This window comes from Scophthalmus maximus, chromosome 16 (assembly GCF_022379125.1).
Source record: "Scophthalmus maximus strain ysfricsl-2021 chromosome 16, ASM2237912v1, whole genome shotgun sequence".
Lineage (NCBI taxonomy): Eukaryota > Metazoa > Chordata > Actinopteri > Pleuronectiformes > Scophthalmidae > Scophthalmus > Scophthalmus maximus.
In genome coordinates this window covers 7,501-31,147 of record NC_061530.1, presented here as the reverse complement: position 1 = coordinate 31,147, position 23,647 = coordinate 7,501, and the positions used below count along the sequence as shown (strand labels likewise).

The 23,647-nt window shown below is 43.4% G+C and overlaps 1 protein-coding gene and 1 long non-coding RNA gene across 2 annotated transcripts; one reads left to right on the top strand and one right to left on the bottom strand.

The window, feature by feature from the left end:
- Nucleotides 1-8,625: 8,625 nt before the first annotated feature.
- Nucleotides 8,626-23,189, bottom strand: LOC118288031 (ectonucleotide pyrophosphatase/phosphodiesterase family member 7). Its single transcript, XM_035613782.2, has 5 exons — nucleotides 22,759-23,189; nucleotides 16,115-16,260; nucleotides 15,328-15,960; nucleotides 12,575-12,806; nucleotides 8,626-9,001 (listed from the first exon to the last, which is right to left on the bottom strand). The coding sequence occupies exons 1-5, from the start codon at nucleotides 23,033-23,035 to the stop codon at nucleotides 8,889-8,891; spliced, it is 1,401 nt and encodes a 466-aa protein (XP_035469675.2). The 5' UTR covers nucleotides 23,036-23,189; the 3' UTR covers nucleotides 8,626-8,888.
- Nucleotides 12,843-18,525, top strand: LOC118288032. Its single transcript, XR_004785789.2, has 4 exons — nucleotides 12,843-13,045; nucleotides 14,272-14,367; nucleotides 17,836-17,965; nucleotides 18,463-18,525. It is a non-coding gene; the product is annotated as an uncharacterized LOC118288032 (long non-coding RNA).
- Nucleotides 23,190-23,647: the final 458 nt, after the last annotated feature.

Sequence of the window (23,647 nt, the reverse complement as noted above, 5' to 3'; positions counted from 1 at the left end):
AATGACGGGTTTGGATCCTGCAGCTCTGGGGTCAGATCTACTAGTGGAGAGAGAAAACAGAGTTAGTGACATGTAATGTAGATACATGGGGGCAGAGAGAGAGAGAGATTGAAAAAAGTGGGAGAAGGAGAGAGATATAAACAGAGAGGGAGAAGGAGAGAACGGGAGAGGGAGAAAGATGCTCATGATATAAGTTCCCCCAGCAGTCTAGGCCTATAACAGCATAATAAAGACATGGTTTATTAAAGACCTGAGCAGTTCTAACTATAAGCTTTATCAAAAAGGAAGGTTTTAAGTTTAACTTTAAATATAGACAGGGTATCTGCATCCCTGACACAAACTGGGAGCTGGTTCCAGAGGAGAGGAGCCTGGTGGCTGAAGGCTTTGCCTCCCATTCTACTTTTACAGACTCTGGGAACCACAAGTAATCCTGCATTTACAGAGCGAAGTGATCTATTGGGATAATATGAAACTAGGAGCTCTGTAAGATATGATGGAGCTTGATTTGAAGGGCTTTGTAGGTTAGGAGCAGTATTTTGAATTCTATTCTGAATTTTACAGGAAGCCAATGTAGAGATTCTAACACTGGAGAAATATGATCTCTTTTTCTAGTTCCTGTCAGAACTCGTGCTGCGGCATTTTGGATTAGCTAGAGGCTTTTCACAGACTTATTGGGGCATCCTAGCAGTAATGAATTACAGTAGTCCAGTCTAGAAGTAACAAATGCATGGACTAGTTTTTCAGCATCCTTTTGAGATAGGATGTTTCTAATGTTCTTGATATGAATCAACACATTGCATCTGATATGCTGCAACATAAATAAATAAAGTCCTGACAGATCATGTGACTGTAGGAGGACACGGTGTTGCACCGAAGAGAAGTCTTGCATGATGAACTCAGCTCAGCCCTGACTGCAGTAGACAGCTGTGGAGAACCATGACACATATCAGCTCTAACACTGAAGACATGTCATAAAAATATACTGTTCAATATAAAAAGGTAAAGAACTTATTTATAAAGACCAAATAATACCTGTACCCTGCACGTTGTAGTTATCTCTCTCTCTCACACACATGCACACACACACAGCATCAGTGTGTCAATAAAAATGATAGAGAGACAGAATGAACTCTTCTTGCCTGGTTGTGGTTTGTTGTGGAGAATCCAGTGACTCGTTTTCACTGGTTAATATTTAACACGTATTAACCATGAAATCAACGATTTTAGCGATTTAATATAAACTTACTTCTCACATGAACTTCGTTGTCGGTCGCTGTTGCCGTCTGCACACATCCGCGGTTTCACATCTGAGGCGAGTCCCGTAGAAGTCCGCTAGCATAGTATGTAGCGTAGCATCGAGTAGCACTCATGGACGCGCAGAGCGAGATCCAGAGCGCTGTTCGCTCGTCCAGGAAGTAATGCATGCGTGTGTCAGAAAAAAAATTTGGCACATGCGCTGGGTGAGCAACTTTCGCAGAAATGAATGGCACCGCCATCTTTTCTGGGCGACATCCGGTATCTAGGTTTTAATTAGTAAATCTATGGTGTGCGTGCGTTGTGCAAAGGGAACTCACCAAGGTTATGACACATGTAACATTTTATGAATTGCAGCTCAGGAAAGATAACGGCGTCATGCTTACACATGCATTCACATGACACACAAGATTTCAAGCAGCAACCAGTGAGAACCAGTCCAGTCATTTTATAAATATTGTCATCTATGATTTACAGTTGCTTTGCTTAGTCAGTAGAGGAGATGCTTGATCGTCAGTAAATATAGTTTGTTTATATGTCATTTTGTTCTGTATAGATCTATTTATACTTAGACTGACAGATCGAGCAAACAGTTTTAAAGGAAGGGGGATTTTAGTGGAGCACTGGGGTGTCAAGTGTAACTGTCAGCTCATGAATCAGGTAGGAGGGCCCTTAGCAAAATTTTGCATAGGGCCCAAGGGAGGTCACTGATCAGGTCATCAGATACGAATATCAGGCCTTTGTCCCCACTCCTAAACGCTTTCTCCTTTTCCAGCCTCAGCTGTCTGAGTTCTGCTGTGAACCAGGGCTTGTTGTTGTTATAAATAACCCTGGTTCGTGATGGGATACAACTGTCCTCACAGAAACTGATGTATGAAGTCACAGCCTCTGTGTACTCATCCAGACAGTTAGTAGCAGTCCTAAACACATCCCAGTCAGTACAATCCAAGCATGCCCGAAAATCATCCTTAGCTTCACTGTTTTTACTACAGGTTTAGAAAGTTTTTAATTTCTGCTTGTATGCAGGAATCAGGTGAATCATGGTGTGATCAGATTGGCTCAGTGCAGCGCGAGGGACTGCGGGATATGCGTTGTTGATGGTTGTGTAACAGTGATCTAAGGTGTTCTCCTCTCTGGTCGGGCATTTAATCAGCTGGTGGTATTTGGGGAGTTCATGGCTGAAATAACTTCTGTCAAAGTCACCAAGAACAATAACAAAAGTTTTGGGGGGGTTTTCCGCTCCACACACAGTATCTGGTTAGCGAGCGTGCGCTGTGCCTCCTGCACGTTGGCCTGCGGCGGGATGTAAACACCGACCAGAATGAATGAAGCAAACTCCCGGGGGGAATAATAGGGTTTACAGTTCACGATGAAAGTTTCCAGAACAGGAGAACAGTGTTGTAGGATCACAGTCACATCTTTGCACCAGCCACTGTTTATGTAAAAACAGATACATCCACCTTTCGTTTTGCCGGAGAGCTCCGTGTTGCGGACAGCTCTGAACAGCTGGAAGCCTGCCAGCTGCAGTGCAGTATCCAGTGATGATCCACAAAGCCAAGTTTCCGTGAAGCACAAAACGGAAGATGAAGAAAAGTCTCTGTTATTCCTCACCAGTAGCTGAAGCTTGTCCAGTTTGTTACACAGTGATCGAACGTTGGACAGAAATATTCCCGGTAGCGGAGTGTGTATTCCACGTCGGTGGAGGCGCACAAGCACACCGGCGCATGTCCCTCTCCTGCGTATCCTCACTGCGTTAACAGAGGTGAGCGCACCTTTGACCAAAGTTTCCAGAATTTCCACAGAAGGGATGAGGAATTGTGGAAATGTGAAAAAGATCCACAGGAGTGTTTTCCCTGATGTTCATGAGCTCTTCTCTACTTAAAGGGGCTCCGATTTGTGAGACAAAACACTGAATTAACAAACAAAACAAGACAAGCTGCTGCACAGCAACACACCGAGGCAGCCATACACGGCGCCATCTTGTATCTTCAATTGAGTAGAGAGACATGAAACGATGGGTGAACCCTTTAGGCAGGTGGAAGCCACAGTCTGCCCACACTGGGGTTTATTACCCGGTCAATTTCATAAGGTCAAATGTACCTGGGTGCCAGTTCCGGGACTCAGCAGGACAACCAAACCTTCTGCCCAGGCTGGTAGTCAGGAGCTGGGGTCCGGTGTTGGTCCGCCAACCTCTTGTTCCGAGCCGCGGTGCGGGTGAGGGCTGCCCAGGCTTCTCGCCAAACCCGGTGGGCCCGCCGGAGATGCCCCTGCACCGAGGGTACAGCTGAGTCCGCCTCCTACGTAGGGAAAACTGGGGGCCATTAGAATCCATGAAAGGAGACCAGGGAGTTGTGGGCATATTCAACCCAGGGAAGGTGGGTGGACCAGGAGGCCGGGTGGTGAGCGGTGACACAGCGAAGAGCCATTTCCAAGTCCTGATTAGCCCGCTCCGTCTGGCCGTTGGTTTGGGGATGATACCAGGAGGAGCCTGGCAAAAGGCTCTTCAAATCTGGGATGCCAACTGGGGACCTCGGTCCGAAACAATGTCCCGGGGGATGCCATGCAGCCGGAACACATGCCCGATGACTAGACTGGCGGTCTCCAGGGCAGAGAGAAGCTTGGGCAGAGGAATAAAATGCACAGCCTTGGAAAACCGATCAACAACAGTCAGAACATCTGGCAGCTCAAACCACACACGATGAAGGCAGGATGGTCTCCTCACATGGCTCCCCCTCCGGAGGGGCAAACTGGCGAGACAGGGCATTGGGCTTGACATCCCTGGAGCCTGGCCGGTAGGTTAGGCTGATGTTGAAAGGGCCCAGGAACAAAGTCCACAGAGCTTGGCGAGAGTTTAACTTACGGGCAGAACCAAGGTGTTAGAGGTTTTTATGGTCAGTACAGACATTGAAAGGAAAAGGTGGAACCCTCCAGCCAATGCCTCCACTCCTGGAGAGCCAGCACGACCGCCAGAAGCTCGCGGTTCCCCACATCATAATTCCTCTCCGCCGGTGTGAGCCGGCAGGAGAAAAAGGCGCAAGGGTGGAGTTACTGATCCGAGGTGGAATGGTGGGCAAGGGCATCAAGGGAAGAGGACAGACAGGCATTGTAGTGGGTCACCATGTCAGCAGGGGAAGGTGATGGAGGACTAAGGTAGGAGTTGATGAGGGTGGTGAGATCTGTGTGATCAACGTGTTTAATGTTTCTGAAGGAGATGGACCATTGCTCATTGGCTTTTGAGAGAGGGGCATGTAATTTAAAGAGCACAACTTTATGATCCGAGATGGGGAGCTCTGAATCTGAGAGATTACAGGGAGTAATACCTGTGCAGCAGATTAAATCAAGTGTATGTCCTTTGTTATGGGTTGGGAAGTTAACATACTGTGTGATAAAAAGGCAGTCCAGGAGTGAGGTGAAATCATTGGTAAAAGTACTGGATAGGTTATCAATGTGGATGGTTAAGTCACGAGAAAAACAGAAGGTTTTGGTGATCTGTAGACAGTAACAATAGTAATCGGTTTAGGACCTGTGAGGTGCACAGCTAAACATTCAAAGGAGGAGTGGTGGGGAACAGTGACAGATTTGAGCTGCTAACATGTGGCTACCCAGCCACTTTTGGTCGGCTTTGAAAAGGGAGGGACGGCTCCAAAACAGATTAAATTGTCGATAAAACCAATATTATGGGCTCTGCAGGCAGACTGAAGCCAGGTGTGAAGCTGAATATTCGACTGAATCTCTCCGCGCCACGGGTCAGCATGTAATGGGAATGGAAACAAAAACGGACTTTCCACAGTTGCTTAAAAAAGTTAAAAGGTCATTAAAGTCCTTTTTGGTTAGCTCGGACTGTTTATGAGCTGCATCACTGTCCCAGTGTGCATTATAACACGGTAAACAGAGGATGGGAGTGAGCGCAGCTAGGATAGCGGGGACTGTGGCTCCAGGGAGGCAGTGAGAGGCTGTTTCTGATTATGGAGTCCCCAGCTATCAAAGTGGTTGGAAAGAAGAGGCGACGAGAGCTGTGGGCTCCCAGGGCGAGTGTTTTGTGGCCACGGATCACCACTTCAGCTCAGGACGAGTGATGATTAGGTGTCAAGCAGGAGGAAGGCCGTGGACAAGTGGAGGGGTACCATAATGCTGTGATTTGGATGGCCACAGTGAGAGAGGTAATCCTCTGGGACTGGCCATGTGCCACGTCCATACAGATGGACAGGGGAGTCTTTCTTTCTCAGTTCTTCAGAAAGCCGCCGGAGATCCTCTTTAAGGTCTGTGATCTTTCTGTTTGCCTTTTTTAGTAACTCATCGTCCTCACAGGGCATAATTGTTTCAGTAGTTCCAATGATTATCATGGGGAACGTACGGTCTCTGGGAAATAAGACGAACAACTGGCCGCGCTTATCAAGACCCAGAGGGAATATCGTGAGTGCAGCATTATGTGCTTTACGGGGACGTGGCTGCACTCGCGTATCCCGGACAACAGCGGGGCTGCAACCGGCGTCAGCACGTTTCAAGCGGACAGAGACGAGAGGAGCGGTAAGAAGAAAGGAGGGGGGATTGCACTTTATGTGAGTGAGAGGTGGTGTAATCCCGGACATGTAACCGTGAAGGAGCGTCTCTGTAGCCCGGACATTGAACTGCTGGCCGTCGGGCTGCGTCCGTACTATCTGCCGAGGGAGTTTACGTCTGCCATGATGATCGCTGTTTACATTCCTCCATCAGCTGATGCGGAGGTAGCTGCTGACGTCATGCACGCCAAAGTTTCACGTCTACAGACACAGCATCCAAACGCGTTCATGGTTATTACTGGGGATTTTGACCATTCAGCACTGGACAAAACACTCCCAAACTTTCATCGGTATATTGACTGCCCCACCAGGGAAAACAGAACACTGGACCTCCTGTATGCAAATACCAAGGATGCATACAGTGTCACCGCCCTCCCCTCACTCGGCAGATCTGATCACAACCTTGTCTTGATGACCGCAAAGTATGTCCTTCTTGTCCAGCGCCCGCCTGTGTTCACTAGGACAGTGAGGAAGTGGACTCAGGAGGCCAATGAGGCGCTGCAGGACTGCTTTGAGTCTACGGAGTGGGATGTGCTCTTGTGAACCACATGGGGAGGACATCAACAACATGACTGACTGCATCACAGAATACATAAAATTCTGTGAAGACAACACCATGCCAGCCCGGAGTGTACGTTGCTTCCCCAACAACAAGCCCTGGATCACCAGCGACCTGAAAGGACTTCTTAACAAGAAGAAGAAAGCCTTCAGGTCGGGGGACAGACTCCAGCTGAGGGGGGTGCAACACGAGCTGAGGGAGAAGCTGAGGGAGAGTAAAGAGTCATACAAGAGGAAGCTGGAGGCCAAACTCCAGCAGAACAATGTGAGGGACGTGTGGACGGGGATGAAGGCCATAACACCGGGTGTGGTGTGAGAGACAGGCAGACATCAGGGAGCCTGGAGAGAGCAAACGAGCTGAACTGTTTCTTTAACAGGTTTAGCTCACAGCCCTCTCAGTCTGTCGTCTCGTCTACCAAACACCCTGCCCCCCAAACACCTTCGCTGCCTCCAATGCTCCCGCCCCCCTTCCCCCCTCTCTCCCCTGTGGTGAGCACACTGGATCCAATCCCCCCACCTTCACAACACCTCCATCCCCCGACAGACAGTCAGAACTCTCCCCCCCCCCCGCTGGCTACCGATCAGTTGCCCTCACATCTCATGTGATGAAGGTGCTGGAGAGGCTGGTCTTGGCCCACCTGAGGCCGCAGGTGAGATCGTCGCTCGACCCTCTACAGTTTGCCTATCAGCCACTTCTGGGTGTGGACGACGCTGTCATCTATCTGCTGCAGCGGGCCCATTCGCATCTGGATGGTGTTGGCGGCACTGTGAGAATCACTTTCTTTGATTTCTCCAGTGATTTCAACACCATCCAGCCACTGCTACTGGGTGACAAGCTGCAGTTGATGGGTCTCGGCGCGTCCACTGTCTCCTGGATCACTGACAACCTGACAAGAAGGGCACAGTTTGTATGACTGGGCGGTGTTCTGTCTGACATGGTGGTGAGTGGTACAGGAGCTCCACAGGGGACTGTACTGTCTCCTTTCCTGTTCACCGTATACTCCACTGACTTTAAGTTGTGCCACTTGCACAGGTTCTCTGATGACTGCAGTGGTTGGGTGTATACAGGATGGACAGGAGGGAGAGTACAGAGTGCTGGTGGACGGGTTTGTGGAGTGGGCGGGAGCAAATCACCTGCTGCTGAAAGTGGACAAGACCAGAGAGATGGTGATCAACTTCAGGAGGAAGAGAACAGCTTCACAGCCCCTTTTCATTCTGGGGGAGGAGGTGGAGACAGTGGAGGACTACAAGTACCTGGGAGTCAACATCGACAACGGACTGAACTGGAAAACCAACACCCTGACTGTGTACAAGAAGGGGATGAGCAAACTCTACTTCCCGAGGAAGCTGAGATCCTTCAATGTGCAGCAGGATGTTGGAGATGTTCTATCAGTCTGTTGTTGCCAGTGTACTGTTCTTCACTGTGGTCTGCTGGGGGAGCAGCATCAGAGCCAGCGACACGAACAGATTGAACAAACTGATGAAGAAAGCTGGCTCCTTAATAGGCTGCAAGATGGACGCGTTTGAAGCAGTGGTGGAGAGGAGGACTGTGAACAAACTGTTATCCATCATGGATAACCCGAACCATCCTCTCCACCTCCAGAAATCTTTCCTGCCACATGCCATAAGACTTAATAACACCTCACCTTTGGCTGACAGATAGACTTTGTTTAAGCTAAACAGTAATAAATCCCGGCACATTTGCTCGATTGTACTACTGCACTATTTCCACTGTTAATACTGCATGTAAATTCTTTAAATTTTATTATTCTTATTCTCTGTTTTTTGCAATTTGTATATTTTAAATGTATTTGTGTATATATTGTATATATTTTTAATATGTGATGTGTGAAACGTGATGCTGCTACACCGGAATTTCCCAGCTTGGGAGGAATAAAGTATCTATCCATCTATCTAGCTTTTGGTAGACTGCTGGGGCTTGGCCAGGTAGCTCGGAGTCGGTGAGTGTTACCGCCAGTAATACCGGACTCATCGGATAGATATGTTTACAGTATGAATTGAGTGTGTGACAGAGAAAAAGAGAGAATATTATCAAAGTTGCGGCAGCAGGACTTATTATCAACGATGAACAGTTTTTTTTTGCAGAATACAATTTATTATCACTTTAAAATGACACAAAACCACAAAAGAAGTGTTCATGTATCACAACATTTACTTCAACCCAAATTGTGTGATCGAGCAGTAATTTATCTGTGCAGGTCTCACTGATTAAAAAAGGTTCTGTAAAGCTTAATGAACTGAATTTTAATATTTATTATTTTTATATTTATTTTGAAAAGAAAATCAGCTTGAGTTACAGGAATCCCGATAGAAAAATATCAGCTGGTTTGGATTTTCAAGATGGGTTACCTAAGTATCTGTATGCTGAATTTTTCAATCATTTTAACACAATATTTAACAAACCAAGGATGTCTCCTCTTCGTCTACAGGTAGCATAGAACATGCTAATTTTTGACTTTTTTCGGAATATTGAGATGCTTTAAAAATGTAAATTCATTAAGCTCTATTCCTTTTCCACATGTTGTAAGATGTGGTAATGATGAACAGTAGTACAAGAAACCCAATCACCGCTGTCAAGCCAATCAACACCTCCGGGTTCTTCTCTGGAACTGCAAACAGACAGAAGACATGCATAAAAAACATGTAGCAGCAAATGACCCACTTAAGAGATAACATACTAAAAACAGACACAAAAAAAATTTCAATAACCTTTTACGTACCGATAGAAGTCCCTGATGAATTTACCATGCTGTATGAATGTGTGTGAATGTGACTTGTACTGTTGAGCGCTTTGAAAGGTCAAGAAAAGCGCTATATAAAAACAGTTAATTTGCCATGTGATATCAGCTAATGGTTATCACTTGGCTAGGGGTTTCTTATCTCCCTGTCTGATATACTGTCAGTTCACAGTGGAGGCCAAATCCACCTTAACTTTAATTACCTTTGGAAAAAGATATAATCTTTATGGCAGGAGTCCAACAGATGTAAGATTCAAAGGTTGGATACAAGATCATGCACACCTGTTATAATCAGAGTTGCTGGAAGGGAGGTGAAAAGCCACTTCAAAAATCCTGAATAATCCATAATGCCAAAATAATGGGTCACCCCCTCCCCCTGAAACAGCCAATCAGATGCCAAACGGTTGTTTCACTGGTGCAAGTGCACTGGTGAAGTTTACAACAGTTTAACTGATAACTTTAAGTATTGAATATAATCTCTCTTCTGTCGTCAGGTGCTCCTTTGGAATGCGCTGACAGTGTGATATGATGGCTCTCTGGATTGAGCCATAGAAGAGGTTGGTGTCATGAAACTTTCCGCATGTGTAGTAGAAAGATAACACATGGAGGGGGGGGGGGGCTTGTTTTAATCCTGTTGTAAGCAGGCCAACTTTAGTAAAAGCAAAGAATTGATAGAAATTGTAGCAAAACAATAACAAAACATTGGTGTTGCAGTCGACCACTGAAGACAACTGTTAATGCTACGGTCACTACGCTATTTAGCTAATAGCTAGTTTGATGCATATCTCACATATTGATTTATTGATTTCAAAATATAATACAATATTCATCTGGATTGTAAGAGCAAACTGGGGGTTAGGGGTTGTCATCATTGCAAACTGATCATTACTGGAGGACAGATGTTTTTAAAAGTCCTATCTTGTGAATGAGACACACCGAGATGCTTCCCTGTTGACTTAACGGGTTGTACCGTCTTATGTCAGGGTGGGATTCTCATCATCCTCATCCTCATCCATTGATAGCCCTGACATGATCATAGGGTCTAGGAATGGCAGGTTACCATCCTTTTGCTGGTCACTTGTTAACTTCATGTGTGAGTTGATGCTTTTCATATGCTGGGTGGAACAGTGCAGTATAATAAATAAATTGTAGTATATGTACCAGTAACCAGATACAAGATGGGATAGGAGTATGTTTGTAAAATCTGTTCAAAGAGTTGTATGTACAAGTAAGACAGAGTTCCTTTGCCATTTTGTGTCATAGTCTTAGATTAAGATCTAAACATCTTGATTCTAAGGAGCCATTCTATCTGTTTAGTGACGACATGATTCTGAGTTTAATACACCACGCTGACTGGGAATGGGAGGGTTTTTGGGACATCATCCACTTACACTTTTTTGATCTTTGTACAAACCAGAAATACCCTCAATATATTGAGCTCCTGTAAATAATACTTCTACAGTTTCCGTCTTCCTGATTCAACTACATCAATTTTTCCATCACAACCTGTAAAGAGGGACTAAATAACCAAGCCTGTGAAATCAGTCTCAAAAGTGTGTTCACTTAAAATATCTATATGCATGATATTAAAGATATCATAAGTTGAACATCAAAGGTGTGTGAATCCGAGCACTGAACCTCGCAACCAGCTGTTATTACAACACAATTTGCACAGCATATCACAGACAATTTAGGGTTAGGGTTAACCTAACCCTAAATAGGATAGTTCATTCAACTTGCATTATGCATAATCAATAGACAACAATAACGCTAACGGAGAATATATTTTTAAATGTACATATCAGGCTTCAATAATATATACATTTAGCTGGCTAACAGTACATATATTTAAATAGCCAAGGGGCCTTAAAATTGAATTATTTCATGGCGTTGGTTAGCTCACTTAGTAGCACCAGCGCCCCATGTGTGGAGGCCTGAGTCCTCCTGCAGCGGGTGTGGGTTTGAGCTTCTTCCCCCCCCCCCCCCCCCTTAACACTGAAAACTGTCCTATCAATGAAAATGCCCCAAAAATTATTATTTGTGTAATTATTTGTGTTAAAATAGTTGCTTGTTAATTCATGTGACAGTCCTTGGAGCTGCTATATTTTACTGCTGCTCCTGCATCCAACCTGTGTGAAACAATAGTGCTAAAAACCTTAACTTTTTACTTTAAGAGGTTCAAAGGTATACTTATATGTACGGCTGTGGTGATTAATTTTGCTAATATTGTTTTCCGCTGTCTCGGCGTGCAACAGAGTGGACAGCTGCTGAACAGACTTCATTGGGCAACGAGTCCTCTACCAAACTATTATCCAAAATTTTGGTAATATTGGCAAAAACAGACTGCACCATCTCTCTCCCAATCCCAAAATGGAAGGCAGATTTGTCCATTAATGTGGACCAAGATTTCTGGATGCAGACCTACTCAAATATATTCAAAATGACCAATAGTTCTACTCAACTTATTCAGCACAAAACTGTCCAAAGAACATATTGCACAGGACAAAGGATGTTCAGAATTGGTCTAATACAGTCAGGCACCTGCTCACACTGCACAGAGAACATTGCCGACAACTATATGCATGCTATGTGGCTATCTTGACAAGTACACGCACTCGTGTACAGGGGCACACAATGTTACATGTACAGATTGTAAAGCCCATCAAGGCAAACTGTGATTTACACTTTTGGGATACACAAATCAAATCTAGTGAGACTAAAACTATTACCCGCTATATATATGCTATTTTTTTACTGTTTGTAATTCTCCGGCTATCCACCCTGTATTGCCATTGCGGTGGGTTGTTGTTGTTGTTGTTGTTGGTGGTGTTTTTTGTTCTTCTCTGCTATCGTTTTGAGATTGATCTGTTTTAGTTATTATATTTTGTTGCACTTGTCCTATCCTATCTTGTCCCATACTGCATGCTTAATTCGCCTGATAGGGCAGGTAAAAAAAGAAGTGACCAGCGATCACCTCTTTGTGTTAACAGTGTGTTAACAGTGTGTTAACACAAAGACGTGATCTCCCAGCCTACGGCCTGAGGTGGGGAGAAGTCGCAGGACCTGCTTCTACATTACATGTAGAAGGGGTACATTAGCATCCTATAGGGAAAGTACTGGATTGTTCAAAAGGGAGACAGAGCACTTAGTTTACCAGGCTTCATCCGGTAATGTATTCAGAACCTGCGTGAGTTCCGGAGCATCTGTCCAATGAGAGGAGGGTATCCGCCTGTTCCATGGACCACTTGGAACACAAGCATGGCTCATTCTGGGATTTTTTGTGTTCCATTTTGATGATAATCTTATCCTCTTTTACTCACTTATAATGGGAACACCACTGGTTTTACACATCATAAAGTGTTTGCAGGTGTTTACTCAAGTCAGTTTCAGCTAAGGTTGAGTCTAAAAAATAGATGAATGTAGAAAGAGGTGGGCTACACATACCTCTGTTTTTCTTGGGGACAAGCATGTGTTTGGTATTATCCAAGTGTCCATCGTTGACCTCTGGATATATGCCCAGGAGATGGCACATCAGTGGGTACACATCAACCAGCTCAAAAGGATCTACCATCAGGTTTCTCTGGAAGTCGGGCCCTACTGCCCTGAAGAGGGCTTTCATGTCCATTACTTCATTATCAAAGCCGTGCTCTCCTTTGTTGTTGTTCAAGGGTAACATCTATTTAGACACAGAAATTAGACATTTCATTAGAAACATGGTTCCCCGCCAGATTCAAATCAGAACGGTGAAGTGGCATGTATTTGGACAACCAATGAAACTGTGTGATTATGGAAAATTTCTAAATTTTCTTATACATAACTTTTCAATTGAAAATGGTCACAAAAAGAAACCGAGGTACATCTGCACACAATCAGAGAAAATCTGACCATATTTAATCCCCTTGACCTTGGCAAAATGTGAGTAAGGCATTGCTTTGCTTTGGTAAAAAATTGCGGGGATTAACTTAATATTGATGTTAAATCTCATTGAATTACAATTTAATGAATAAAAGATTTTGTGGGTTTGTTAAAGAAAGAGAGATCAGTTGTATATCAGCTGCTTGAATCTCTGTGATAATTATACTTACAAAACTGCTTGAATCTCACTGATAATTATAATTACAAAACTATTACTGACATTTATAGATGCAATGATATGAATATTATTATTTATAACAAATAATAATACATTTAATTTATTGGCGCATTTCAGAACACTCAAGGACACCTTACATGTACAAATGATAAAATAGATGGACAACAGTATAAACAGACCAGACATAAACACAGAGCAATAAACAACAACAACAGACTAATTTAAGCACAGGTAAATACTAAAAGTTGTTTTTTTTAATTTCAAAAATGTTACATAGAGTAAGCCAATCTAAAGAGGTGGGTTTTGAGATAGGATTTAAAAGTGGGGAGATTGTCAGTGTCACGGATGGCTTGTGGTATTATATTAATAATACTGTGATGATAAATAACAGGATAATAATGATCAAAAAAATAATGACGGATTTGGATCCTGCAGCTCTGAAGTCAGAGATACGCTAGGAGAGAGAAAACGCAGAGTTAGTGACATGTAATGTAAATACTAGTGCTTTCAACATTTACACGTTAATCTTTGCGTTAATTGTGAACTATTTCATTAATTAAAAAAATGCGCAAAACGCCATTGATGCATTTTGTTTACTTCCTGTGACGGCTTACAACGTGTGCTGCATAACTGTTGGCCATTAGCCAGCCTGGTTAAAGATGGATAGGGACAAGGAAGGAGTTTAAGGAGTTTAAAATATGTTTTGTCTCGAGAACATACGCGAAAAGTGACAAGGGGAAATATGAGATACACACGCGAAACAGGAATTGTTTGTCACTTTCACGATGAAAAGCAATCAATATGTCGCAAGATACTCTTATGTTGAAAGAAACAGGATGTAGTTTGAGTGGACGCTCAGTGTTATGCAGAGGGGGAGAAATTAATTCAAGCGTTAATTTGGTTCCGCATTAAAGTCAGCTCGAGGTTACACTGTTGCAGTGAAAACGCTCAACATGACAGAAACAAGTCCCGCATATAGTCAGCGTGATGATTTTTTCAGAAAAACGGAAAAGGCTGAGAAAGAGTAAAGTGTTGTTGTGATTTCCAGGTTGACAAACTCACTGCCTGTCACACACAAGAGATGGTTCCCCGACGTGTCCAGATGTTTAGCTGATAGATATCTGGAAAGGTTGGCGAGGCCTCAGTGAGTCACTTTTTTTTTTGCTCAAAGTTAAAAAGATGCTAATGAACAATAGTATTTGAATTGAAATACTTCCTTTGTGATGATCCTACTTTAATCATTTTACATTTATATATCCATTATTACAAACTTCAGTCTTAAGAAAAAAAAAACATGAAGATTATCGCGATTGATCACAGCAAATCGTGTGATTAATTAGTTACGAGATGAGAGAGATGAGATGAGATTTTTTTATCGATTGACAGCACTAGTAAATACATGGAGAGAGAGAGAGACTCGTGATGGGAGTTCGCCCAGCAGTGTAGGTCTTTAGCAGCATAACTTCAAGATGGTTCAGTAAACACCTGAGCAGATCTAAGTATAAGCTTCAACAAAGAGAATGGGTTTAAGTCTAACCTTTTATAGGAAGCCAATGCAGAGATGCTATCACTGGTGAAATATGATCTCTTTTCTAGTGCCTGTCAGAACTCGTGCTGCAGCATTTTGGATTAACTGGAGAATTCTCACAGACTTTTTGGAACATAACAGTAATGCATTACAGTAGTCCACAGTAGTCCAGTCTAGAAGTGACAAATACATGGACTAGTTTTTCAGCATCCTTTGTGAAATTGGATGTTTTTAATGTTCTTGATATTGCACAAATGAAAAGAAAGGCTGTCCTAGTGACTTGTTTTATGTGTGAGTCAAAGGACATGTCCTGGTCAAAGATAACTCCAAGGTTCCTCACAGTAGAGCTGGAGGCTTAAGTAATGCCCTCCAAGGTAACTATATGCTTAAATAATGTTTAATAATGACCTCACTTTTGTCCGAATTTTATAGATAGATATAGCTGGGTGTCATCTGCATAAGTATCGGTCCAAGCACAGAACCTGGTGGAACTCCATGACTAACTTTTGTATGAATGGAAGAGTTGCTGTTCACGTTAACAGGGGGTCAATACTCTCACACTGTGTATTCTCTTACCCCATGGACAATGTATCCAGTGTCAGCGATGAGGATGATGGGCAGGAGTCGAGGATGGTTCTTGTAATGTAGTCTAGCTGGCATCTCCTCCTTCTTATACACATGAAGGTGAGGGTGGCTTCCTTTCAGAGCTTGGTACACCTTTTCCAGCTTCCCCTCTTTAGGAAGCAGCATCCCAACAGGACCATAATCCAAGAGCTGGAACTGGATATCTCTGAAGCTGAAGCCAGGGATCTTTGAGAGGATAATCTCTTCAACTAGTCCATTGCGTAGCATTGTAGTCATACCATGGTCAGAGGTGATGATAATGTTGAGTCGGTCAGTAAGGCCATGGTCTTGAATCTTGTCCCGGATGTAGCCTATAGTACGATCCACTTGCTGAACCATCTCCTTCAGTTCTGGTGAATCTGGTCCATATGTGTGCCCAGCCAAATCTGGTTCTCCGAAGTACAAAGTTACAATGTCCAGGTCTTGTTGATGGAACCAATCTCCAATCACCTTGTCAATGTTCAGCCTCCAGTCAGTATCATTGGAATGATCATAGAATCGAGGTTCCACTTGCCTCACCCTCACAGTCTCTCCTTTGTAGGTGGCGGCTGTGCCAGGGAAATGTAGAGAGCCTGCTTTAAGCCCCTGAAAGCAGATAAGCCACAATTTAAGCTTAAAGGAAAATAGAATTTAAAGAAACTACTGCCAAAGTTGTGATCCCATGTAGAATTTGATTGTAGCTCGATGATGAAGGAATTATCTGAAGTAGGTAAATGAAAAACAAATAGATCCAATCAACCTGTCTCTGTGCAGTTATCCAGATGGGTAGGCTGCCATTGTCCCAGTAGGAATCAACAAACTGAGCCATGTAGTACTGCTTTTTCTCCTGAGTGGTAGTGTTGAACCAAATGTTGTGGATAACTCCGTGATTCTGAACGTGACGTCCTGATAAAAAAACAACAACATCATTCAAGAAACTTGAACATTTTTAAATATAACTTTTGAACTACACTAAGCTTTACAAACTGCTTGGACTAAATCTAGTACTATTGATGTAGGTAATCTAAAAAAAGTATAATTTTGTTTTAAAAAATTCAGGTACTATGCAACTGTTTGTTGTCTTTTGAAGATTTAGGCAATCAACCGACTACTTTTATCCACATTTTTAAAAAGAAGAGGTACAAAACAAGCAAAGCACAATTTGTGGTGAACTTGAACTGGCTCTGAATGTAAATTGTGCATTATACTGTAATTGAGTTTAGCAGCCAATGACCCCCCCATTAGAGCCAGAATTGCCTCAATAAAGAAGCAAATACCCCCTTTTCTCCCAGCAGATTGCTGAAGCTGTACGTAACAGGCCACTCCTAGGGGTTTCCTCCTTACAACTGTGCCTGCAATCCATCCATGAAGCCTGTTCACCAACCCCCATTACTCTGATGCTGCATTCAAGCCATAATCAATATCATGTTTCATTTTTGTTCTCATACACTCAGAATCTAATGCATTGCTCACTTTCATGTAATCATCATGTCAATTCCATAAATAGCAATAAAAGATATCAGGAAAACCACATTTAATATTGAAAATATGAATATTAAAAAAAATAACTTAAATTTCGAGGTACCTCCTGGAACCTCCCTTCAAAGCAAGGGTAATGATAGCCAGTTAATTGATTCAGTCTCATTTTCAATATACGAATGATCAATTTGGAATTCTGATAATTATATCATTATTTTTATAATATAATTAACATTTATAATAATTAAATTAATAATTAGTACCAAAATCCCCACATTTGGAGTCCTACTGGTCAACGGTTGGCAATACTTACTCTTGTGCAATATTAAATAGACCAGACTTCTTATTCAATAACATTTATTTAAAAGATAACAAGTTGAAACAATATCTAATCTAATAAATGTAAATATATCAAGGTCTGAGGGTGTGTGCATGTGTGTGTGTTTGTGAGTACACGGACTATATGGTCGTAGAGGTCAAAGGTCTGAGAAGTACTACAAACAATGCTGTGCTTTTTTGATAAGACCATTTGTTGCAGGACAAAGTGTCAGGTTAAAAGAGGTCACAGGATACTAACATCAAAACAACCTATGAATATAAACGTTTTGCTCCAAGAGATATAGGTGGAATTGATATAGGTGGAATTATATGATATAGCTTTTGAAATAAATAAATTAGTAAGGCATTGGGCTGACCATGAATCCTATCCTGGGTGGGTTACAATAGAAATAGAAAACAGACAGAAAAGGAAACTTTATTTTACAACATTCAAAGTGGTCATGGGCAAGGGCACACAAGTTGTTTGGTATTTCACAATATAAACAAAGTTATTCCTCCATATGGAGCAACCCCTCAATATGCATAGGGAATAAGCCATTTTCATGGGATACCTGGCTGGAAAAAGGAATCCGTGTGTTTATTGATGTATATAGAGACCGTCATGTCATCGATATACTTAAAGGATGAGTAGGTGATTTCGAAAATCCGACTCGCTTCCTTCAGACCTCCGTCCCAAGCCCCACCCCCTCAACACATGAACGCACACCGCTGCCTCAGTCGGAGTCTGACTGAGGAGGAGGAAGACACGAGCGGAGCACAACATGCTAACTGACTGCTCGTGGCTCATTCACAAGTAAGAAAACCCCGGACATTATCTTAATATAAACGTAAACAATGAACATGGCTATTGTCGGTGGGCACATTTGTCAAGCTAACATGTTTGTGTAGGGAAATCTCATTGAAAATAGAGTCCTAATGCAGTAACTTGTTGCTGGCTAGTTAGCAACAGCCTGCTGCAGGCTAAGCTAAAACATAAACACGGTTAGCAGTTCTACGCAGAAAACGTTTGTTTTGCGTTTATATTTTTAAACTTCAGCACATTTCAGCCATATTGTGACAATAAAACAGCTGCAGCACCTTCAGAGCTTTCTGCCCTTTTTTTCTGTTACTATCTTTGACACAATGAAGGTGAATTTTGTACAGCACTCGTAACATGTTGTTTAGCCTGTCAGAGTTCCACGATGAGTGTTGTTAGCTCAGACTGACTTTACTCCAGACTCTGTTCAATGTATCTACTCATACATCGAATCATTTATCATGTATCTGATCTAATCATGTGTTACTGTACAGGTCAGAACTCGAGGACTGAGCTTGGAGCAGTGACGTGACACAAGCCTGCTGCTTCACTTACTACACCTCACATCAGCAGATGCTGCGCCAGCGGGCCGTCCCGTTGCAGGTCAACCTACTTGTGTCTGCCAGAACTGCCCTCAGCATAAACAATCTAACCCTAACCCACCATATACCAAATATTTATTTTAATATTAGCATTACCAATCGGCCAGCATCGAGCATGCTAACCTCCTGCCATCCCCTGTTCCTGCGTCTGAGCTTTCTGCCGACACCTGCTCCACGTCTCCAGTCGGAGGACCGATCGACATGTTCCCCTTCGGTGGTCCGGCCGACGCCTGCTCCTCCTCGCCAGTCGGTGGGCCGATCGACACATGCCTGCCTGCAAGCCTCCGGGCCTTCCCCCAGAACTGTTATGCCTGCCTGCAAGGCCTCCGGGCCTTCCCCCAGAACTGTCATGCCTGCCCGCAAGGCCTCCGGGCCTTCCCCCAGAACTGTCATGCCTGCCCGCAAGGCCTCCGGGCCTTCCCCCAGAACTGCTACGCCACTCGCCCGGCCTCCGGGCCGTCCCCCAGAGCTGCTACGCCTGCCTGCCCGGCCTCCGTGCCGTCCCCCAGAGCTGCTACGCCTGCCTGCCTGGCCTCTGGGCCGTCCCCCAGAGCTCCTACGCCTGCCCCAGCAATGCCTCTGTTTTTCTTGTTGTCTTCCCCGGTCTGTTCCTGGCTGTGATATTCCCCCAGTCTGCTCCTGATGTCTCCTGTGCCTTGGTTATCTGGTTTGATCTCTAGTGATTGATTTTGTTATTTCTACTTAAAAGACTGTATGGCTCTTTCTGTTTTCGATAATTAAAATAGTGTTTATTTTGCAACTCTGCATTTGGGTCCTGCTTCCTGCTTAACCGTAACAACAGCAGCATTATCTGCAGTGACAAACGCCGTTTTCTGTTACCTTTTGTGGGAGCCAAGTATTTTTGATTTAGTGATATGTTGTTGGACCAGCCACTCTTTCATATATATTTGTGTTATGACTTAAATAAGATAAAGGAGGTCAACTTAGTGAAATATTCATATTACCTTACATTGAACAGTACTTTTCATTTGATTTCCTGCCTGTAGTCTGGGAGCAGGGAGAAATTTTCTCTAGGGCCGAAGCTCTGCATCGCTCCGGGACCTGCCCCTCATCCCCGGCATTGCGGCATTTATTATTGCACATCAACTGCTACAAGCCTCTAGCCACGCACGTAATGCTACGTCACGTTCAGAGTGGATATAGATAAACAATCAAACAACATTGCTCACAGCTACAGTGACGACACCTGCCGAACACACAGGCAGCTTTAGCTGTAGATACACACAAGCTAACGTAATGTTAGCTAACTTAGCTAGTGTCCTCCAGCGAAGCTAACTTGGCGCTGGCTGATACACACAAGCTTCCCAACAGTTCTGTTACACAGTTCGAGAACATAAACCACTTTCAACCGAATAAAGCAGAAAATTAGCTTTCACCCTCTTCTCCTCCTGGAGTTGACGCCAGCAGTGAAGAGCCACACGATGTTTACTCTGTTCCCTCCTCCTGTAGTCTGAGCAATCGGTTTGTTACGAGAGTTTCAAGTAATATGACAAAGTGCTTCTCATGAAAAACGCCTACCCTACAAGTGACTAAATAAATCTTGCTGACAAAGAGCAGCTTAGGAAGTGTTCATGGATTGATAAGGAAGGAGGAAGAAGAGAACAGGCTCCAGGAGTTTCTAAATTCCCCTCATACTAAACAATCAGCCTTGATATTTTATAGGAGAATGTCAAATATTCAGTCAGAAATATCTGAAAATTTGAGACTGGTAGGGCAAAAAGATCTTGGTGGAGATATTAATGAAGCCTCATGGAAAGAGGTGATTGCAAATGTAGGGTGGGCTACAAGAGATGCAAGAAGTTAATTGATGCATTACAAAATTGGTCATAGATTTTATTTTACTCTCCGGAAACTACACTGAACAAAATTATAAACGCAACACTTGTTTTTGCCCCCATTTTTCATGAGCTGAACTCAAGATCTAAGACTTTTTCTATGTATACAAAAGGCTTATTTCTCTCAAATATTGTTCACAAATCTGTCTAAATCTGTGTTAGTGAGCACTTCTCCTTTGCCGAGATAATCCATCCACCTCACAGGTGTGGCATATCAAGATGCTGATTAGACAGCATGATTATTGCACAGGTGTGCCTTAGGCTGGCCACAACAAAAGGCCGCTCTAAAATGTGCAGTTTTACTGTATTGGTGGGGTCCGGGGGGGTCCGAAAACCAGTCAGTATCTGGTGTGGCCACCATTTGACTCACTCAACACATCTCCTTCGCATAGAGTTGATCAGGTTGTTGATTGTGGCCTGTGGAATGTTGGTCCACTCTTCAATGGCTGTGCGAAGTTGCTGGATATTGGCAGGACCTGGCACATGCTGTCGTATACGCCGATCCAGAGCATCCTAAACATGCTCAATGGGTGACATGTCCAGTGAGTATGCTGGCCATGCAAGAACTGGGATGTTTTCAGCTTCCAAGAATTGTGTACAGATCCTTGCAACATGGGGCCGTGCATTATCATGCTGCAACATGAGGCGTGGATGAATGGCACAACAATGGGCCTCAGGATCTCGTCACAGTATCTCTGTGCATTCAAAATGCCATCAATGAAATGCACCTGTGTTCGTTGTCCATAACATACGCCTGCCCATACCATAACCCCACCGCCACCATGGGCCACTCGATCCACAACGTTGACATCAGCAAACTGCTCACCCACACGACGCCATACACGCTGTCTGCCATCTGCCCTGTACAGTGAAAACCGGGATTCATCCGTGAAGAGAACACCTCCAAAGTGCAGGACGCCATCGAATGTGTCTGTTACGACGACGAACTGCAGTCAGGTTGAGACCCCGATAAGGACGACGAGCATGCAGATGAGCTTCCCTGAGACGGTTTCTGACAGTTTGTGCAGAAATTCTTTGGTTATGCAAACGGATTGTTGCAGCAGCTGTCCGGGTGGCTGGTCTCAGATGATCTTGGAGGTGAAGATGCTGGATATGGAGGTCCTGGGCTGGTGTGGTTACACGTGGTCTGCGGTTGTGAGGCTGGTTGGATGTACTGCCAAATTCTCTGAAACGCCTTTGGAGACGGCTTATGGTAGAGAAATGAACATTCAATTCACAGGCAACAGCTCTGGTGGACATTCCTGCAGTCAGCATGCCAATTGCACGCTCCCTCAAGGCTTGCGACATCTGTGACATTGTGCTGTGATAAAACTGCACATTTTATTGTGGCCAGCCTAAGGCACACCTGTGCAATAATCATGCTGTCTATGCTGATTAGATATGCCACACCTGTGAGGTGGATTGATTATCTCGGCAAAGGAGAAGTGCTCACTAACACAGATTTAGACAGATTTGTGAACAATATTTGAGAGAAATAAGCCTTTTGTGTACATAAAAAAAGTCTTAGATCTTTGAGTTCAGCTCATGAAAAATGGGGGCAAAAACAAGTGTTGTTGTAATTTTGTTCAGTGTATTTAGAATGGGCTTGACTTGGGATGACAAATGTTGGAAATGTAAGAAAGAAGTTGCCACTTTTCTCCATGCTTTATGCGACTACCCTCAGGTGCTGCCTTTTTGAAAGGTAGTGCTTAAAAAAACCTTGAGGGGTGTCTCAAACGACCTTTTCCAGAATATCCACGGCTGTGCCTGTTAGGAGACAAATCTATCATGCTGCAAGGCTTCACTAAAGCAGTCTTTACTGGCGGTAACAGGTTTTATTGTAGTAGTCAGGCTTATTTTATGCAAGTGGAAGAGCCGATTCAAGCCACAAAAATACAGAATGGTTAAAACTAATGACAGAGACAGCTGCCCAAATATGATTGCCAGATTGAATAATACCTAAGCCAAAACTAGCCAAATGTGGAAAAACAATTTTTTGAGACAGAATTAATTTGGTTATTAATTCCTGATACCAGGGTGGTGCTGTTATTATCAATACAATCATTTTATTAAGTTTAATACTTACTCCTGATAACTATGAATAACCAAACCTATCTATGAATGTGATAAACATGAGACAATAATTGTTTGACAGTTGTTAGTGGACAGTGTAACTACTACCCAGTCAGTATATAGAATGTTCACATTAAATTAGTTACTATGCTTATACTATACATACCATACCAAAATATGATTCATCTGACCTGGCAGACACTGCCATGTTTTAATGGCAGATAATTTACTCACATAAATGCACAACTGTTGATTTTACCTGTCAGCATTGTGAAGTGAGAAGGGCTGGTTATTGTGATGAAGGCTGGAGTAACATAGGCTGCCTTCACCCCGTCCTGTGCCATCTTATCCAGGTTAGGGGTTTCAGTGTCTCGGTCATAGTCCCAGCGGAAGCCATCAAACGATATTAGCAGCAGCTTGTTTCTGATGGACCCAGAAAAAACTGACTGCATTTCAGAAACATAGTCTCTCGATGGGGCAGCAACGCATGGAGAGATTGAAGTTAGGCTGAGGAAAACGATGCTGACCAACAGCATGACTGAGGATTAAGAGTTTGTTGTAATTTCAATTTATTTATTCCAGCCGTGGTTTATATCTGGCCACAATAACAATCAGTATTTTACAGATCGAAGTGTACCTCTGCTCCAACTGGCATTACTCAGTGCTCAGTGTAGTGGATATAACATCAATGGTCTTTTATCTCCCAGGACCTATCTACACATAAAATTAGACACGTTTTATGCTTTTATTAGTGTAGTGTGTGTGTGTGGGAGATTGCTACACTTTGAACATGTGTAAACGTGCAAAATTTGATGACGATAAACCAAGAAGCTATTGATTAAGTGTTTTTTAGTGGTTTAATCTTGAATTTATTACTTTATAACCTAAACAAAGGTAACTTTACCAATATAAATATGTTAACTAAATATAACAGCGTGACCCCAAAACAAGTCAAGCTGCATACATTCTTCTGTTATTTCTCAAGGCTAACCCTAGCCTTTAGAAGGAATAAGAATCTGCACAAACACCTTGTGTCAGCCAAATTAAAGGCATTACACATCCCCAAACCCAGGGGTCTTGGGCAATTTTTTCAACACCGAACGTGGATTTATAATTATAATAACCGAAGCGTTTTCAAATCCCTTTAC